General features: G+C 48.2%; 2 protein-coding genes across 3 annotated transcripts in view; one reads left to right on the plus strand and one right to left on the minus strand.

Annotated features, from left to right (window-relative positions):
• Positions 1–1,985, minus strand: part of POLR2F (RNA polymerase II, I and III subunit F) — a 53,338-nt gene extending 51,353 nt beyond the window's left edge. The window contains exon 1 of the mRNA XM_085601325.1: positions 1,830–1,985. Coding sequence (XP_085457451.1) covers positions 1,830–1,849 — 20 coding nt within the window. The 5' untranslated portion in view covers positions 1,850–1,985. The remainder of the gene's footprint in view (positions 1–1,829) is intronic.
• A 32-nt stretch (positions 1,986–2,017) lies between these two features.
• The window catches only part of C4_2H22orf23 (chromosome 4_2 C22orf23 homolog), a 68,627-nt gene continuing 53,322 nt past the window's right edge, over positions 2,018–17,322 (plus strand). The window contains exon 1 of one of the 2 annotated variants that reach the window (XM_085601322.1): positions 2,018–2,144. The gene's annotated coding sequence lies outside the window, so the exon portion shown is untranslated. The remainder of the gene's footprint in view (positions 2,145–17,322) is intronic. The other variant, XM_085601323.1, reaches the window with a different exon arrangement.

Consider the following 17,322-nt stretch of genomic DNA (forward strand, 5'->3'; position numbering starts at 1 on the left):
GGCGCATGAAAAAACAGGAAACATTTTAGAGGAAAAAAAACGATATTCTCAGACAAGATTGGAGTTCAAGGATAAGAACACAGAACACATTGAAGAGGAAGCAATGCTAGCCAATGTGTCATCATTTTAGGAAAGTACCATTACTGGCGAGAGGAGAAGTCAGAAAAATGCTTGCAGAAAGTGATGAGGCAGGGATAATGGAACAGGTAGAAGTTACAGGTTGGTTGTCCTAGTAGTGATTTCTAAGAAACATGAAAGTAAGTACAGATTCTATATTGATTTACACAGTGTAAATGTATTTTACAGGGCAGATAACTACTGTCCTTATTTAACAGGATGCGGTCGATTGTGACGGATGCCAAATAAGAAACTGGATGTCAAAGCAACCTACTGCTTGGGTAAGCTGTACCCCCAAATCAAAGGTCTTTACTGTGCTCATCATAAAGAAAAGAAAGGATCTTCCAATCCGCTAGACCTATATTTCTGTAGTCACAGCAGCTTCCGCCTTTCAAAAGGTCGCGGGTAATGTGTATGATTAAAAGCTAGGACAACATCCTGGTCTTTCAAGATGGCATCTTAGTAAAAGGAGAGCCCAAAAAGCTGCAAAACGAATAACTGGAAATTGACTAAGACACAGTGGCTATATCAGGTCTAATATTGCAAAGAGGAAAATATCTATTCATGAAGAAAAAAACGTGAATATCTGGGTCACAAAATGTTTCACAAGGGGGTGAGTTTTAAGTATGGTTTACTACTGGCTATAAACGATACACCCGCACCCATAAAGACTAAAATTGCTCATGCATGGGTTTCTTTAAGTGCTTACTCAATGGATATTTCAGTACGTTGACAGAGCCACTAAGAGTTCTGCCAATTTCTTTTAACCAGTCTGTATGCGGTAGAACAGCAGGGACTGGTATTTTATTTAGTTAACGTGTGCTTTAATAAACATATGCCTTTCTAAATTATCATTGGCCCGTCCAGCAGAGCAGCTCTAGGATTACCAATTGCTTAGGTGATATCCCATCTTGGCAAGTCACTGAGCATAATAAGAAAGAAAAGAGCCCAGATACTAAAAGAAGTCACATGGTTAATGTTACAGACAAGGTCGAAAAGCAGGCTTTGAGCCGTGTTTGACTCCCCATATACACCTTTAACAGCCATCCATCTCAAGTCACCCCCATTTGACGGAAGTCACACCTTCAAAACAAGTAAAACGCCACTTATAAACTTCAAAGGGATCACCCGTGTGGTGTTCGCTTGTATGTGTGTTGTATCTTTATGTCTATTATGTGGAGCGTGGGGTGGAATGTGCATTGTTCCTATCTGACATTCCAGCCAGGACGTTAGTTCCTACTGGAGTCCTGAGCTGGAGGTTGTACTGCCTGGCGCTCACCTGTTTCTATGCAATAAACCTTTCCTGTTACAACGTTTCCCTCATCATTACAATTGGCGACGAGTTGGCGGAAAGAAGCAGCGGTGGATCTGAGCAGCGTGCAACGATTAAAGAAGAACTGCCATATTTATTGTCCTGAGCTGGAGGTTGTACTGCCTGGCGCTCACCTGTTTCTATGCAATAAACCTTTTCCTGTTACAACGTTTCCCTCATCATTACAACCCGCCTATGAACACCTCCAACAACATATCGTAACTCGATCCTCTCGGATACTCTTTAATAGCGGGAGATAAAACCAGGTCTTGTCATTATCCCTCAGTCAAGATCTGCCCTTCAACCAATAACCTATCTATAATCGTGTCCACTGCATAAACCCAGGAACGTCCTCCTCCCCAAAAATATTTCTAAAGGTCCTTTACAGGTTGATACTCACTTATCTTCGTTATCGGACATCTCTCCGTTTCTCTGATCCCTGACGCACGCCGAACAGTGTGTCTGAATCACACTTCGGCGCGTACGACTGACGTCAGGCAGCGTACAACAACATTTGCAATTTGGACTCCCATTCAAACATGGCCGCTACAACTCTGTCATTGGCCTGGCAGCAGGCAGATTTTGTACGTCAGACGCCGCCCCGGACGGAATGACGTCCACAGGACCATGAAGAAGTTTATTGTTGCCATGGTGATGCTTTGAGGTTGAGTGCGGGGAACCGTTCATTGCAAATGTAGAATAACTAGAACACGCGGTAAGAACGTTTTTTTTAAAGAGTTTATCTAGACAACTCTGTTCTGTCTTTCCGGTTGTTATGATAATAATTATTTTTTTGTGTGCGTTTTGTTTCTCCGTATTTGGCTTATATAAGCATTGTAAATATAAGGTCTTAGTGTTATCCGCTTAAATCTACCTACCTTCGGAAGGATGAAATTCTTAGCTGATGCTGCAGGACACAACATAGGCCACAAGTGCGTGTTTAGCTCTCAGGGTACCCATTTGTCGTTCTAAGGCCTTGTTAATTTATTTTCTACGGAAGTAACTCTCCAAGATTCAATTTTCTCGTCCCAAATTCCATATCATGGGTGTCCAATGTAGGGAAAGGAAGGCTGGGATCATGACACATATTAAACAGTTGTATATGAAAAGAGGAGGCAGACGAATATGAGGTTTGTCCTCAGCAACTGTGACACATATCCCCAACATCAGAACACTTTCTTACTGATGAAAATAAATTAAATAAACCACGTTTACGCAAAAGAAGGTCAGTGTAATGTAAGATAAGGTAGAATATTGCCTTGATAGTATTTACGCAATTTGGAAATGGTTCTCTGTAAACAACTCCGCTCTAAACAAAACAGAGTCTAAACTCAAACGCACGTTGTCCAGGGAACACGTGGTTAGATAAACAAGTTTAAGTAGTAATATCTGCATTATGTTTATAGTTCGCTGGGTACATGTATTTATTGGAAACGATGGCTCAGTGAGCGAATGCTACCTCTGAAATCTCTTGCGAAGAGCAGGTTACAGGTTCCAATCCTGGCATGGCCAACTGAGCCCTGTAGTGTCGCGCTAGCTTAGGTCTACGCTGTGACAAACGCCTGCAACACAGTTGGTTTAGTTGGTGGCTAGCTTGGTAACTAAAACCAAGCCCAGCGCCCTGGGCTTTTAATTAACGTCCCACACGTGGTCTCGACCTCCGTCGAGCCCACCTTACACTTAAACTTTATAAGGGTGTTTCACTACGGCACTGCCCCTACTATTGCGAGGGCCATGGACTATCCCATGGTCTCTCGCGATATTACATTCCTCCTTTACCAGGAGATGTCAATGGGATAAACAGAACTTCAAAAATATAAACATAAAACTCTTAGTCCAGACCGTTCAAAACCGGTCGTCAACATCATAGAAACGGAACAGTCTTACTTGGACGTTCTTGAAGGCTGCTCACCTGGGCTGCGACTCGACCCATGGTCACCGACTAGCAGTTGGTCACATAGTCTCTGTACTTCTGCGATGGCTGAGGACAGGGATGGTACCTGTTCTGACTGCTCCGCAGCTGCGACCCTGGAGGCTGTTCAGTTGGACTACTGAGGGAGTCGGGGCTTTGATCATCCGATTCCTGGCCTTGGATTGGCGGGAGTGGCTGGCCGGTGGGAGAGTCCACGGTGTCTGGTCACCGGGGTTCTGCCACTCCTCGGCTAGGGGTTCCAGGTTCACTTGGGGGGCTTCCGTTTCGTCCTGACTGTTCTGAGGTTTCCCCCTCCTCCGGGGGCGGGACTTTCTTAAAGAACGATACATTTTGGGTGACTGTCTCTAGTCCTCGCTGGGCCGTCATCATGGTGCCTTTTATCGAGATGACCTTCCACGGGTGGAGCTCGAAAGGTGTGCGAAATTTCCCGCCCGGGTACCGGTCTTGTACAAGCACTAGATCACCCACAGTGATGGGGCTTTCCTTGGCATGTCTTTTCTGGGACGCCGCTGCGTTGGTCTTCCCTCGCTGGTGGTCCGACAGGTTTGGGGGAAATCGCTGTTTCCGCCCAAACCGGATGGTGGGGAATGGTGTCTGTAACCACCCGGCCGAAACACAGCCGACTCGGGGAGATGCCGGTGGTGCAGTGGGGGGTGAGCCGGTACTCTCGGAGGAACTGGTATACTGCCCGTTCTAGGTTGAGTCCTTCGGCCAGTGCAATCTGAATGGTTTTGGTCAATGTTCGCATTATCCGTTCAACCTCCCCATTGGCTTGGGGCCACCTCGGCGTTATTTTCCAGTGCTTTATATTGTGGGAGACTAGATAATCAGCCACTTCGGCACTGGTGAACGGTGGCCCATTGTCAGTGCGGAGCTCATCGAAGAGTCCGTGGGCGGCTATCACTTTTTCCAGTTTGGGGATAACTTCTGCGGTGGATGTGGAGGTTACTATTTCAATTTCTGGGTATCTGGAAAAATCGTCCACCAACATACGCATGTGTTTTCCCCCTGGCAAGCTGCCGAAGTCGGCACTCACTCTTTCCCATGGGCTGCTCGGGCCTTCTTCCGTGATGACTGGTGCCGGTTTGTTTGGTAGGCTCGTGGCGAGGCACACGTGACAGCGTTGTATTAGCGATTCTATTTGGTGGTCCAGACCTGGGAACCAAACCTTGCTGCGAAGACGGTTCTTTGACTTGATGACCCCTTGGCAATGGGCAAGAAGGGCGGCTTGTCTGGTGAGGCTAGCCGGTAGGACAAGGCGTGGGCCTCGCAGGAGGCATCCATCGGCCAACACTGACAGTTCGTGGCGGACTTGGTGCAAAGACTTCAGCGTTGCTTGGGCTACTGCTGTCCGCACAGGTAATGGACTTTGTAGCGGTCGCCAGTCCCCGAAGGAGACTGCTTGTATGGCCATTTGGAGGCAGTCATCGTCACGTGTGGCAGCTATGACCTCTTGTAGTGAGATCGGGAGCGGCCGGGACCGCTCTATCACCATTCGCACGTAGTCTTGCGTGGCGGCGGCTTCAGCAGCTTCCGGAGCCGTGGCTGGCCGTGCGTGCCGTGACAAGAAATCGGCGGGGTTTCTGGTGCCAGGTCTGTACTCCACCGTTAGCTGGAACTCCTGTAGCTGCAGGATCCACTTTTCAATTCGCGGGGGAGGTCGAGACGAGGAGCCTTGGAAGAGCGGGACCAGGGGCTTGTGGTCGGTAATGACCGTGAACAGATGGCTGTATAGATAGATGTCAAAGTGGCAACAACCCCAGAAAACAGCTATGGCTTCTCGCTCAATCTGCGAATACCGCTGCTTCGTGGGCGTGAGGGTTCGGCTCGCATAGGCAACCGGTGCCCATTCTCCACAGTCTTGACGCTGCGCCAGGATAGCGCCGAGGCCTGTGGGGCTGGCATCGACTACTATCTGTGAGTCGTGGCGCGGGTCAAAATAGGCGAGCGTGGTGTCCACGGACAGAGCGGCCTTCGTCTGCTGGAATGCTTGCTCTTGTTCTGGGCCCCAGGTCCAATGGGTGGTGGTTTTCGTGAGCTCACGCAGTAGGCCTGTCAGGTCCGATAGGTTCTTGATGAACCGGCCACAATAAGTGACCATGCCCAGGAAGCTGCGGACTCCGGTCACTGATGTGGGGGCCGGCGCCTCCTGGACATCTTTTACTTTGGATGTGTCGGGTCCAATGCCTTTATCTGAGAACCGATCACTGAAGAAACTGATGTCCCGGCGCAGGAACTCACACTTTTCCCTGTGCAGGGTCAATCCGCAGTCCCTGAGGCGTGTGAATACAGCATTAAGGCGAAGGAGGTGATCTCCTAGAGAGGGGGCGTGTACCAGAAGATCATCGCTTGCGTTGAGCACTCCCTCCAGCCCCTGTAAAACGGTCTTAATGATGTTCTGGAACACTTCAGCCGCACTGGAGATTCCGAAGTTGAGGCGTTTGTAGCCCCAGAGACCGGCATGGGTGGAGAAAGTCGTGATCGGGCGAGAGTCCGGGTGGAGAGGGACTTGATGGTACCCTGACCGGAGGTCCATTTTTGAGAACCACTTCGACCCTGCAAGCTCGCCTATGATGTCGTCAACAGTGGGCGTCAGGTGCCGCTCCCGCTTGATAGCAAGGTTCGGGATCCGCATGTCGATGCAGATGCAAACTGCATCCGGCTGCTTCGGCTTCTTTGTGACCACGATGGGGGAAACCCACGGGGTAGGGCCTCGCACCCGTTCAATAATTCCAGCTGCTTCTAAGAGACGGAGCTCTATCTCGACTTTTGGACGGAGGTGGAAGGCAATTCTCCTGTGCCGGAGGGCGACTGGGGCTACCGACTTGTCGATGTGCAGGCGGACAGCCGGGCCTTTGAGACATCCAATCCCATCGAAGAGGGGTGCAAACTCAGCTATTAGGCGGTCTAGATCATGTGCCCGCACCGTGAAGGCAAACTGGATGAGGCCCAGTTCTTGTGCAGTGCGGCAGCCGAGCAAGCAACCTGACCCTTCTTGGGACACATAGATTTTGGATGGCTGGTGAACGCCGTTGTGCGAGAGGTTAGCTTGGAATACCCCACACATCCAAAGTGGGGTGGGGGTCCCAAAAGCCTACACCTGGACGTTGGTGCTGCGGAGGGCCGGTGGATTAGGTAGGAGTCTGTAGGCACCGACGGCCATAAGGCTGATTGTTGCTCCTGTGTTGATGAGTGTTGCCACTGGATGACCTTGTGCCTTGATGGTGCACATGGGCGCTGCTGTCGGGGAGGCAGATAAGGCATGTAGCATGTGCACTACGTGCACGGTTGCAGCATCATCTTCGTCCATATCACCGCTCGACGAGTCATCCGGGATCGGTTCAAGCGTCCGCACTTGTCGAGATGGCCCCTGCGACTGTTTCGGAGGCTTCGAGCGACAGACTTTCGAGAAATGGTTGACCTTTCCGCACACGCTGCAACTCTTCCCTTGAGCCGGACAGGCGCCGTCATGTGGGAGTGGGCCTCCACACCATCCGCAGAGGCGGACTTTGGGGTTCTGTCTAGAGCTTTGGGCTGAGGGTTTCTTGGGCCTCTGACGTGGACCTCGTGTGTCGGCGCGAACAGCACAGACGGGCTCTTCTTTTACGACTGCCGTGGCCTTGAGTTCCATATGGGCCGCTCTGGCCTTGGACAGTTCCTTAGAGCGCCCTAAGGTCAGGATGTCCTTCATTGGCTTGTTGTGTTCTTCGAGGACGCGTTCGCGTAGTTTTGACGAAGCGTAGCCTTGGATGAATTGCGCCCTGACTTCGTCATCCTCATCAGGTAGGGTGCACGTGCTCGCTAGTTCCTTGAGGCGGGCGTAGAACACGTAGACGGATTCGTCCGGAAGCTGTTTCACCTGACGGAGTAGGAATCGCTCGTAGTCCGGGTTGGCATATGGCTCGAAGTGCTCCGTGATAGCGTCGCGCATCATGGCATAGGTTTTCGGGAGTCCAGCTTCATGGACCGTCTTCACGATTTTGTGAATGTCCGCCCCGTCCAGGTGGAGGAGCATGGACCGTTGCCGTGGGGCCTGGATTTCTGCTGCCTCGAAGAACGTCTCCAACCGTTCTACCCACTCCTTCCATCGCGCAGCTTGGGAAGGCGGCGGGCCAGTAATGGTGTAGGGTTCCAGCGGTGGGACAGTGGTCATGGTGAAGCAGCGAAGGTCACCGGGGTACGGACCGTGAGGGACCACGCGTGGGCGCTACCAGGTGCTGGTTGGCAGAAGTGGAGCAGGCGACAGCGACTAGGGCCCAGCCAAAGGCACGCGAACGGTGCACGTGTTGCGCACTCTTGGGCCACTCTCCGCACGTGTGGCGCAGCTGCGGCCTATGTGTGTCCTGGGGCCAGTGCCCTGAGAGCACACAGGGCGCGGCCGGCCACCCTGGGATGCAGAGTGTGTGAAAGAAAGAGTTCCTCAAAAGGCGAGGTCGTCTTTGCTTTTGCTTTTGTGTCCCTTGACAGGATGGCTGGCTCCTACCGGGCGAAGATAATGTCCACTGCGGGCCCCTTGGTGAGAGCAGGATGACACCAAACCCTGGAGGCAGCATGTGGAGCGCAGGGCAGGGCCGCCTGAAGTTGATGATTTGCACACGTTCTCTCAATGAAGCTGGCGGTGCAATACTGCCTCTGGCCAGAGGGGGACAGCAGAGGGGCGGCAAAGGCTTACCGCGTTGACGCTCCGTGGAGGCGGCACTCGCTGTTGCAGGCATTCTTCGGGCAGGCTGTGGTGCGCGCCCACGCACTCGGTTGACGAGCGTGCTCCCGGGAACACCGACGGACATGCGGGGAGCCTTGCAAGCCGTGAACACCGGCGGGGACACGCGGCGAACACCAGCGCTTCACCGGGGCACGCGAAGATGCCGCCGAAGGCTCCACAGCGGAGGCAGGTCCAAAGAGGCAGCAAGGAGTGGCACAGTGGATAACGGGTAGGTCAGCGACGTGCCGACACCACCTCGTCGCCAGTGTAGTGTCGTGCTAGCTTAGGCCCACGCTGTGACAAACGTCTGCAACACAGTTGGTTTAGTTGGTGGTTAGCTTGGTAACTAAAACCACGCCCTGGGCTTTTTATTAACGTCCCACACGTGGTCTCAACCTCCGTCGAGCCCACCTTACACTTAAACTTTATAGGGGTGTTTCACCACGGCACCACCCCTACTATTGCGAGGGCCATGGACTATCCCATGGTCTCTCGCGATATTACAAGCCCTTCCTCCTTCTCGGGTCAGTAAATTAAACGCTTTTAAAAATCAGGCAATTGTTATTTATAGCACTTAGAAACAGCACATGTGTGTTACGAAGCGCTTCGTAACAACAAAGTATTAATAGCCCTTTAAACGGAGGGACAGTACATTGCAACAATGCAATGCAGAAGAACATGTATTTATTTTCAGTGGTTACCTAGAGGAACATGGTGATACCTGCCGATTTGAGTAGATTAGGAGTTTTATTTATTTATCATGCATGACTAATTAAAACCATGTATGTAATGAAAATGCATATGGACAGGAATACAAAGTTGGACGAATTCGGTTAATATCAATTCATATTTTAAAAACCGCTGCCACTGATCTAAAAGCATATGTAAATGCTATACGAGCATAAAAACCAATGCAAATATGTGTAAAAAAAGAACTCTTAGCGAGATAAATCGAACCATAGTTACATTGCCCAATGTCGCTACTACAGAACTAAAAAAGAAACGTGAAAAGTGCTATGAGCATAAACAACAATGTGAACACTTATGAGAGGAGAGCCTGGAGAAATTAGTCAAAGGATGGTTGGACAGTCCTAAACCCAACATTTTTGTGCCGAACATTGAAACCATCAGCTTCTCATCAAACTCACAGACAGAAAGACGGACAAGATAAGTCATTTCCAAATGTAATGTAAAAACATTATTGTTTTGTCAATAAAACAATAACCATACAGACGAGCAATAAGATACATTTATAATAATACAATTGCACTGTCAAGGAAACAGAGTTCGCTATACCTTTAAAAAGCACTGCTGGTGTATGTTTTCAGGTGCAGTGATTAAATCATTACAATGCTTAGCCTCCATTCCACTGATACTCAGATAGAAAACAACGACAGTTTTGTGACATATGACACACTTAGACCTCTCAATAATAAAGTGCAATGGTGCTAACAGGAACCCTTGCAAAAACCTGAAATTGATTTTCTCTCTTAGAAGTACTGATGAAAAGGTGTCATCAAAGTGAGTTAATAAAATACAGGGTGTTGCGAAAAGCCTTAAGTAAAGTATTAAAGTATGAATCAACAATTATGCCATTTTAAAAACCAATAGTCCTATTTGAGTAAGGGTATTTGAAAACTAATGTTTTGCTGAACTAAAGATGGATTTCTATTAGCTACAGGCCTTAAGTAAGGTGGGATAGCGATGATGCTATGCCAGGGGTCTCCAACGCGTAGCTCGGGAGCTACTGGTAGCTCGCCAGTACCTTCAAAGTAGCTCTCTGAGGTGAAGTCAAGCCCAGTATCAATTTCAGAGTAGGTGCCTAATAAAGAAGGCAGCACTGATCATCTCAAGACCATAAGAGTGACAGTCAGCCAAAGTCATCACAGTAACTCATACTAACACTCAAACACACACTGTGCCAGCTTATAGGACCTGCTACATGACAGTCTGTATCCAATCTCAATATAATTAAGCCACAAGGAGATTGACCATGTTTATCAGTCACAACATTTGTGTGAACAGTGCACCATCAAAAAAGTATGGCAGCAGTAGCCTGAGCTGTATTCAGTGCTGACCCACCAAAGTGCGGGACTGCAGGAATCAGAGTGAAAATGTGTCAGTTAGATGTGTGATCAGTTCAAGACCTGAGGAGAACAGGGTATGATCCAGACCAGAGAAAATTAAGAGATTCATTAACATTTATGTGTGTGCCCATTATAAACACTATTGCTTCCTGAAACTATGCCTGGTGCCAAGAACCGCCAAATATCTATGCTAGCCCCATCATAAGAGTGCTATATTTGGCATAATTGTGCCCATTCCTGACATAATAGTGCCAATGGCATAATTATGGTCATCCTTGACTATTTTAGTATTTTTGGTCTAGTTGTGGTAAGCTGGCAGCCATCATAGACCTACTCTGAGCATGACTGGCCTATATGTACCTGTTCCTGGCATATTAATGGTCATGACTGATATGTGGTCTTATCCCTGAATTTTCTGGTTTCCAGCCGGGGCACAACTGTGGCCCTAGTATGATGGTGGGCATTACTGGCATAATCCAGGTATCTGTGGTGCTATCCATCCATCCATCCATCCATTATGATATAATGGGGTAACCCACAATTGTCCACAGACCTGGGCATTGAATATGGTGATCTGTTATAAAAGTAACTAAATAATAAACAGTCACTATTGGAGCGATATTTTGTGCCTTTGTGTCTTTGAGGATATACTTGTTTGCATTGTAAAGAAAATGGTGGTACATTAATGATACAATGCTAATTGTTGGAAACAGCCCACTCCCACTCCGCAGGGTGGTGGTGGACTCCCCGAACACACTGTGGTAGCTTGGCTCGAGTGGTCAGGAAACAGGCACCGTGCTAAGCATACAATATACCCATACAATAACCATGCGTGCATCCGTTCCAAAAACGACTCTACACCGTAAAAATTATGAAAATATCTTTCTTTATCTTTTTCTCTTAGTTGCTGATTGGGAAAATAAATAAGTCAATCACAATATACAAATTTTAAATAGTGCAGGTCAAATAAATACTGTCTGGAGATTCAATAAATAGGGGTGATCATAAATATAAAGGACATAAATAACAGTGCAGGTAATACAGGCAATTAAATATTCTGAGGCAATAAATACTGTCACCAATAAATATTGTACACCAACAAGTCCTGTGGACCAATAAATATAGTGAAGCAATAAATAGGTTAACCACAATAAATACAGGGCCCCCCAATAAATAATTAAGAGTATACAGCAACACTCATGTAATCAGATCACTTTTCAATTCCTAAGGGCTGATTTGGCCCAGGCACAGCTTGTAGGGTTGTGGAAGGCTTGAGGGGTTCTACTCCCTGGCTGGGACAAGGCTGAGGCCTAAACTGAGGTAGATCAAGGGGGGAATACCAGTGCCCTGGCTTTCTCTCTCCACACAACCTCTCTAGGTTAGTCCCAATTCACCCCTGGCACAGTCAGGTTGGTTCCAGCACCTCCCTAGCCCCTTAGAGCAGTCTCTCAGGTCTCCACAGGGCCTTAGGCGCCCTCTACTCCACTTACTGCCCTTTTTCTGATGTTCCGACGCCGCTGGAGTCGTGTCGATGCCGTGAGGCGGTTCCGGTTCGGTCTCGGCGGCCTCGGCACAATGTCAGTTCTAGACGACGCCGGTAGGCGGTTCCGGTCCGATGTCGGCGGCCTCGGTTCGATCTCGACCTCCGATTCGACGGCGTCGGGCAGTCTCTACTCGATGTCGACTTCGGGCGGCTCCGGTCCGATGGCGCTCTCGGCTTCGATGACGTCGGCCGGCCTGGCCTCGATGTCGACTTCCGGCGACTCCGGGGTGCGATCCTCACCCCCGACCTCCGGTGCTCCTCCTCTCAGGTTCCGGGCGACTCCGGAGTGCGATCCTCACTCCCGACCTCCGGTACACTTCACCTCGGTCTCCGACGACTCCGGAGGGCGGACTTCACTCCTCCGATGACGCCGCTCACTCGACCTCGGTTAACTTCCTCCTCGACCTTTGGTATTCCTCACGACCTCCGTCGGCGCCCTCTCACGACCTCAGGCGGCTCCGGGTACGACGTCTGCTTCTTCAGTCAGCGCCGCGTCTCCACCTCGGGCTCCAGGTCTTAGGCTACTCGACGCCGGACTCCAGGGAAACCAGTTTCCAGGTCAGGATCTTGCTGCTTTCTGCTTTTAAGGCCTGTTCCTGCTGTCCAGGTCCTTAGGATGAGTTTTTCTGGCTTCTTCCCACACAGGGCTACAGGCTGGGATCCATCAGTAGGGACTAGTATCAAGGGTGGGTTTATGGACCCCACTCCAGGCACAAGTTTCCACCCCTGCTGCTTCACTCCTTCCTCCTTCACTGTTGTGCTGCTCTCTCTTCACCAGTCAGGTGCCAACTGCCAGCTCCAACTGCCAACTCTCTCTCTTAACTCCCCAACATTCCAAACCGCCTCCAACTGTCACAGAGTTCTGGAATGTTCTGGAAGGTGCTGGTAGGTTCCAGTGGATGCTGGTGATGTCACAGGTGGCCACCATTTTGTGCTCCAGGCCCTCAGACAGAAGTTTCAGGGGTAGATAAAATGGCTCCCTGAATCTGCAGCAACACTAAAAAGTCTGGTGGTTCCCAAAAAGGAAAAATTCAAACAGGGTTTGAGGCAAAAGTGGGACAAAATAAATAATGATGAGGAGGGACCACCCAAAGGGCTGACAGGTCTAACACTAATTATATATGTACTGGATGCCCTTTGACTAATGAATGTTTTTCATAGCTGAATCGTAGCTTTAACCCCTTGGCTGCGGCAGGAATTCCGCCGCAGCGCTGGGGGGGAGGGGTTTGGGGGCACTACGTGCTCATGACGGAACCACACCGTCATGAGTCACGGGTGAGCTGTGCTCATGACGGTGTGGTTCCGTCATGACTCCGCCCACGGCGCTAATCGCCCGCACAGGCGGGGAATTAGCGCCGCGTGGGCGGAGCGGCCGCCAACGGCCGCAGCATGACGGAACCACTCCATCATGAGCACACGGCACCCATGGCTCATGACGGAGTGGTTCCGTCATGAGCAGGGAAGGGGTTAAAGTAGTCTAGGACCATTGTTTCCTATACCAATGGTGAGCATCATGGCATATGACTGTAATACCTGGGAATTCAAAGTAGTCTGTCCATATGAAGCATTTGTACATGGGAGTACATGATGCTAATGACAAGCTGATGTTTTGAGACTGTGCATTTCTCAAAAACTGAAAACTGATATTTTAAAGGCAGTTTTAGTTTTCAAAAATGGGGTTTCTTCTGGAAAATTGAGTTTGTTTTTCCACAGTGGAAAGAGGTATTAGATAGAAAAATGTGCATTTTCAGAAACTGGTGAATGATAATTCAAGCTGACCTGGGGAGACGTACTGCTGTGCTCATGTCCTTTGTGCCACTGGGCATGTCAAGATTTGAACATTACTTCATAAGTCAAGGGGAGGCATTTAATATTGAAGAACTTTTTCCCGGCATTTTTGCTGGTAACTACACTTGGTATACTTGGGTGGTAACTACTGAAAATCTTCCTTTGGGTGGTCATAGTGTAGCCACTATTTTACAGGTATAAAATTTGCTAGTAGCTCGGGAAGACTTTCCTTGAGTAGAGGTAGCTCTCACTACAGAAAAGGTTGGAGACCCCTGTGCTATGCTTTCTGTTCTCATCACTGCTAGCAGCTGCACCAGTGCTTACTTATTTAAGTGATCTGTTCCTTAATCATTACTCGATTAGTTATACTCTTTGTGGCCAAACAGCCCCACCAATCAGACCAGGCTAAAAGTTGTCCACTTCTGCTCAGTATGCAAAACAAAATTATGTAACTGTGGATGCAGCCTTTTACAGTTTACTTTTCTCCATCAGCTCTGGTGCCATTAATCAGTCCCATATAAGTGAAGTAATGAGTTATCATCTTTTGCGGACCAAGTCGGGGCCTGACTTCATCCACATATTTTCCAGATCTCCACAGGACCGATGGAGCAAAATGTGTAAAGCAGAGCGTGGATGCTCTCTAACACGTGCGTACCCCTTGAGCCAGAAAAATCGGCTTCAACAGTAGCCTGCTAAATGTGTCTGATTTGGGACAGCAGCACAGTAGGTACAACCATGATTCATCTCTGTAGCTGCACAGCCTACATTCCCCAGACCCTCCTTGTCAGGGTTAAAGTCTCCCACTGGAAATCCTAAAAGCCGCATGTGCAGGATCTTCCTACTAGCCTGGCTGTTTACAGCTTGTAGAAGGAATGGTTGTGGCGACTTTACCAAATAAGAGCTGTTCAAGAGATATATGTATGCAGAGTTACTTATTCACCTCAAATCCTGGTCCCTTGAGAAGACCCTCAATTGTCTATATTACTTTTTTCCAGGCTGTGTAGGATGCGTCCACGTTCTTTCAAGCCATTTCCTCTATTTGGAGAGACACAATGTCACCCAGCAGATAATGATGCCTTGTATTATCCGGGGTCTTGAAGATATATTTCAATATGCCTTTAGTGAATTAGCTGGGGCATTCATGATCCTGATATAATCTTTTAGTAAGGCAGTATTGCAGGCTAGGGACTGATTAACCAGGCCAAATTACAATCTTAATCTTGACCGTCGAATACAACGTGGCAGCTGGAATATTTTCCTATAGTACAATGAATGTGCTCTAAAACAAAGCAATGGCTCCTGGATAGGCTTGGTGCCCTTGCCCTTGCTGAAGAGCTGGGAGAAGTGTTGCATTCATGACCCTGGGTATGGGGGCAGCTGAAGGACAACTGGGTATCGAGTTCAGTTGGATGATATCATAGGCTATTGCTGCTCCTTTCTTTTTCAAAGTTTTCACATGTGTGGTGGATATAGTATTTCCTGCAAACCAAACTCCCAAATAGTTATATTTCCTGGTGGTATTAATAGTCACATCACCCAAATGCCAGGTAACATACTTCTTATTTCGCTATCTTCCGAAAATGAGGACCTTTGTCTTGTCTTGGTTACCCTTAAGGTGATTTTTCTTATGGAAGGTGTTTAGGGCATTCAGCACTCATTGGAGCCTTGCCTTGGTGTGGTCCATTATCACAATGCCATCCACACATTGGATGATGTGGAGTTGAGTAGACCTAGGTTTCGGGGGTACTAGGCAACTGGCCTCTATAGACTTCCCCAAATCAGCACTATATAGATTGAAAAGGAGATGTGCAAGAACGCACCCCTGCTTTAAGTTGCAGGAGGTATTTATTTTGGGTGTAACAGTGTTGACTGCTGTTTTCACTTGGACCCATGTTCCCATATACAATGACATTATAGCCCTTAACAACTTTGGAGGGACACCCCAAGCTTCAAGTTTCCTCCATAGGGTTGCCCGGTCAACCCTGTCGAATGCTGCACTATATTGAATGAAGCAGCAAGAAAGTGGTAGCTGATTTCTTTGTGTTGCTCAATGTCTCAGAAAGGATAGTGCCGTAATGTTATCCACTGTAGATGCAGCCGTCCAGAAACCTGACAAAAAAAAGCAGGATTTCATGCTCTATAACACATGCCTTCAGTTGTTTAAGACGAGCATGTGCATAGGCTTTAGTCCCCAGATCCAGTTATGTTGTGTTAAAATCATTTGTGGACTGCACAGACACCGATTGGTTTCTTGGCACTGAAGCGCTAGATGATAGTTTGAAGCTTTAGTCTGGTCCCCTTTCTTATACATGGGTCACAAGATAGACCCCTGCCATGCATCAGATACCACTGCTATTAAGAAGGCATGATTGAAGAGAGGGGTTAACAACCTGGACCATGCTTCCTGAACGCATTTAATTATACTGGCTGGAAGGCCATTTGGGCCAGGTGCTCCATTTTTTCATGTGCCTTAAAATCTTCATCAACATGTCACCAGTTGTACGGTCCAGCGTTGAAACTTGATTTGGATCTGCTGCTGCTGCTGACAATACAGTATGGTGGGGCTCAAAGGATTGGTCTGTATATAATTCCTTCACATGCCTTACCCAGGACCACTTCGAGACTTCGTCTTCTCATGTGATTTTGCTGTTTTTTAGATTGTTATGTTCCCATGTCATACCATTCCTTTTGATCCTTGGTGTTCTTTTGCTCCCATACTGTTTGTTTGTGCAGCATTCATATATGCTTAACCACAGAGGTGGACCTGGCAGTGGGATTTTGTTTATGTGCTTGCTGACCCTTATGTAAAGCTATACTGGTGGAAACAATGGTTTTGTTATGGTGAATTCATGGCCACCCTTAGTCTGCCTTTTTCTTGAATAAACAGATGTCGTGGCCTGGCAAGTAGGCTATTAAATCGTCTATAAGGCTGCCCCTTCTCTGATGTACTGACTGTGTGTGCTTATACATTTCCTCAGCGTCCCGCTTTTCTAGTCATCTGGTTACCATTAAGTTGTATTCATACCTTCACTTTATCCTCCTCACAAGGTTCACTGATTCTCCCCCGGTCGAAGAACCCACATTATTACTTCTTTCTGGATGATGTTAGTCCAAATTAGACCTCAGTGGGTTATGCTCACTTTCCTGTCTGATATCTATCTCAAGATTTACAAGCTGCCCCCCTAAAAGCTCTCACATAAAGACATAGTCAATTGTCGAGATTCCTTTGCAGGTAGTGGGAACCGACTGATAAATAAATACCTTGTGCCTCAAGTTGTAGTAGCGTCAAAATCAGTTTGTAGGTGGTCAGGAAATCTTGCATCTTTTCCCCATCTTTGGACTGGGTGGAGGATTTACTTGTGTTTCCAAACCGCGAACATTGACGTCACCCAAAAGATATTTGTGCTAGCACCCCCACTCGCTGCACCCACCAGATGTTCTATCACAATGCACCTTCCTCTGGTTTTGTGAGCATGATTTCACTTAAGCCAGACTGTGACTGGCCTCTGTAGTGCCCTTCAGTATGCTTATTGTTGTTTGGTTTGGGACCTGTGGTAGAAAAACATATGGGTATTTCAATGTTTGGGGCTTTAAGAGTTCAATCTGCAAATAAACTTTTTCTGCCAGGACCGCGTCTCTATGGGCCTCCCTCCTCCAGACTGTTATGGTGGCTTCTGTGCTTGAGGTCAGGGAATCGAACCTCACCCTTGCTATGTCTTCTGAGGTGAGATGCTTCAGAGAAGGAATATGTCTAAAAAACCGTAGGAGATTTCCTCTGTTAAGTGTGTCATGAGGGCCTTTAGGGCAATAATGGGGTATAAAAGCCAAGTCTAAGCCCTC

This window comes from Triturus cristatus, chromosome 4_2 (genome assembly GCF_964204655.1).
Source record: "Triturus cristatus chromosome 4_2, aTriCri1.1, whole genome shotgun sequence".
In the NCBI taxonomy this organism is placed as follows: domain Eukaryota; kingdom Metazoa; phylum Chordata; class Amphibia; order Caudata; family Salamandridae; genus Triturus; species Triturus cristatus.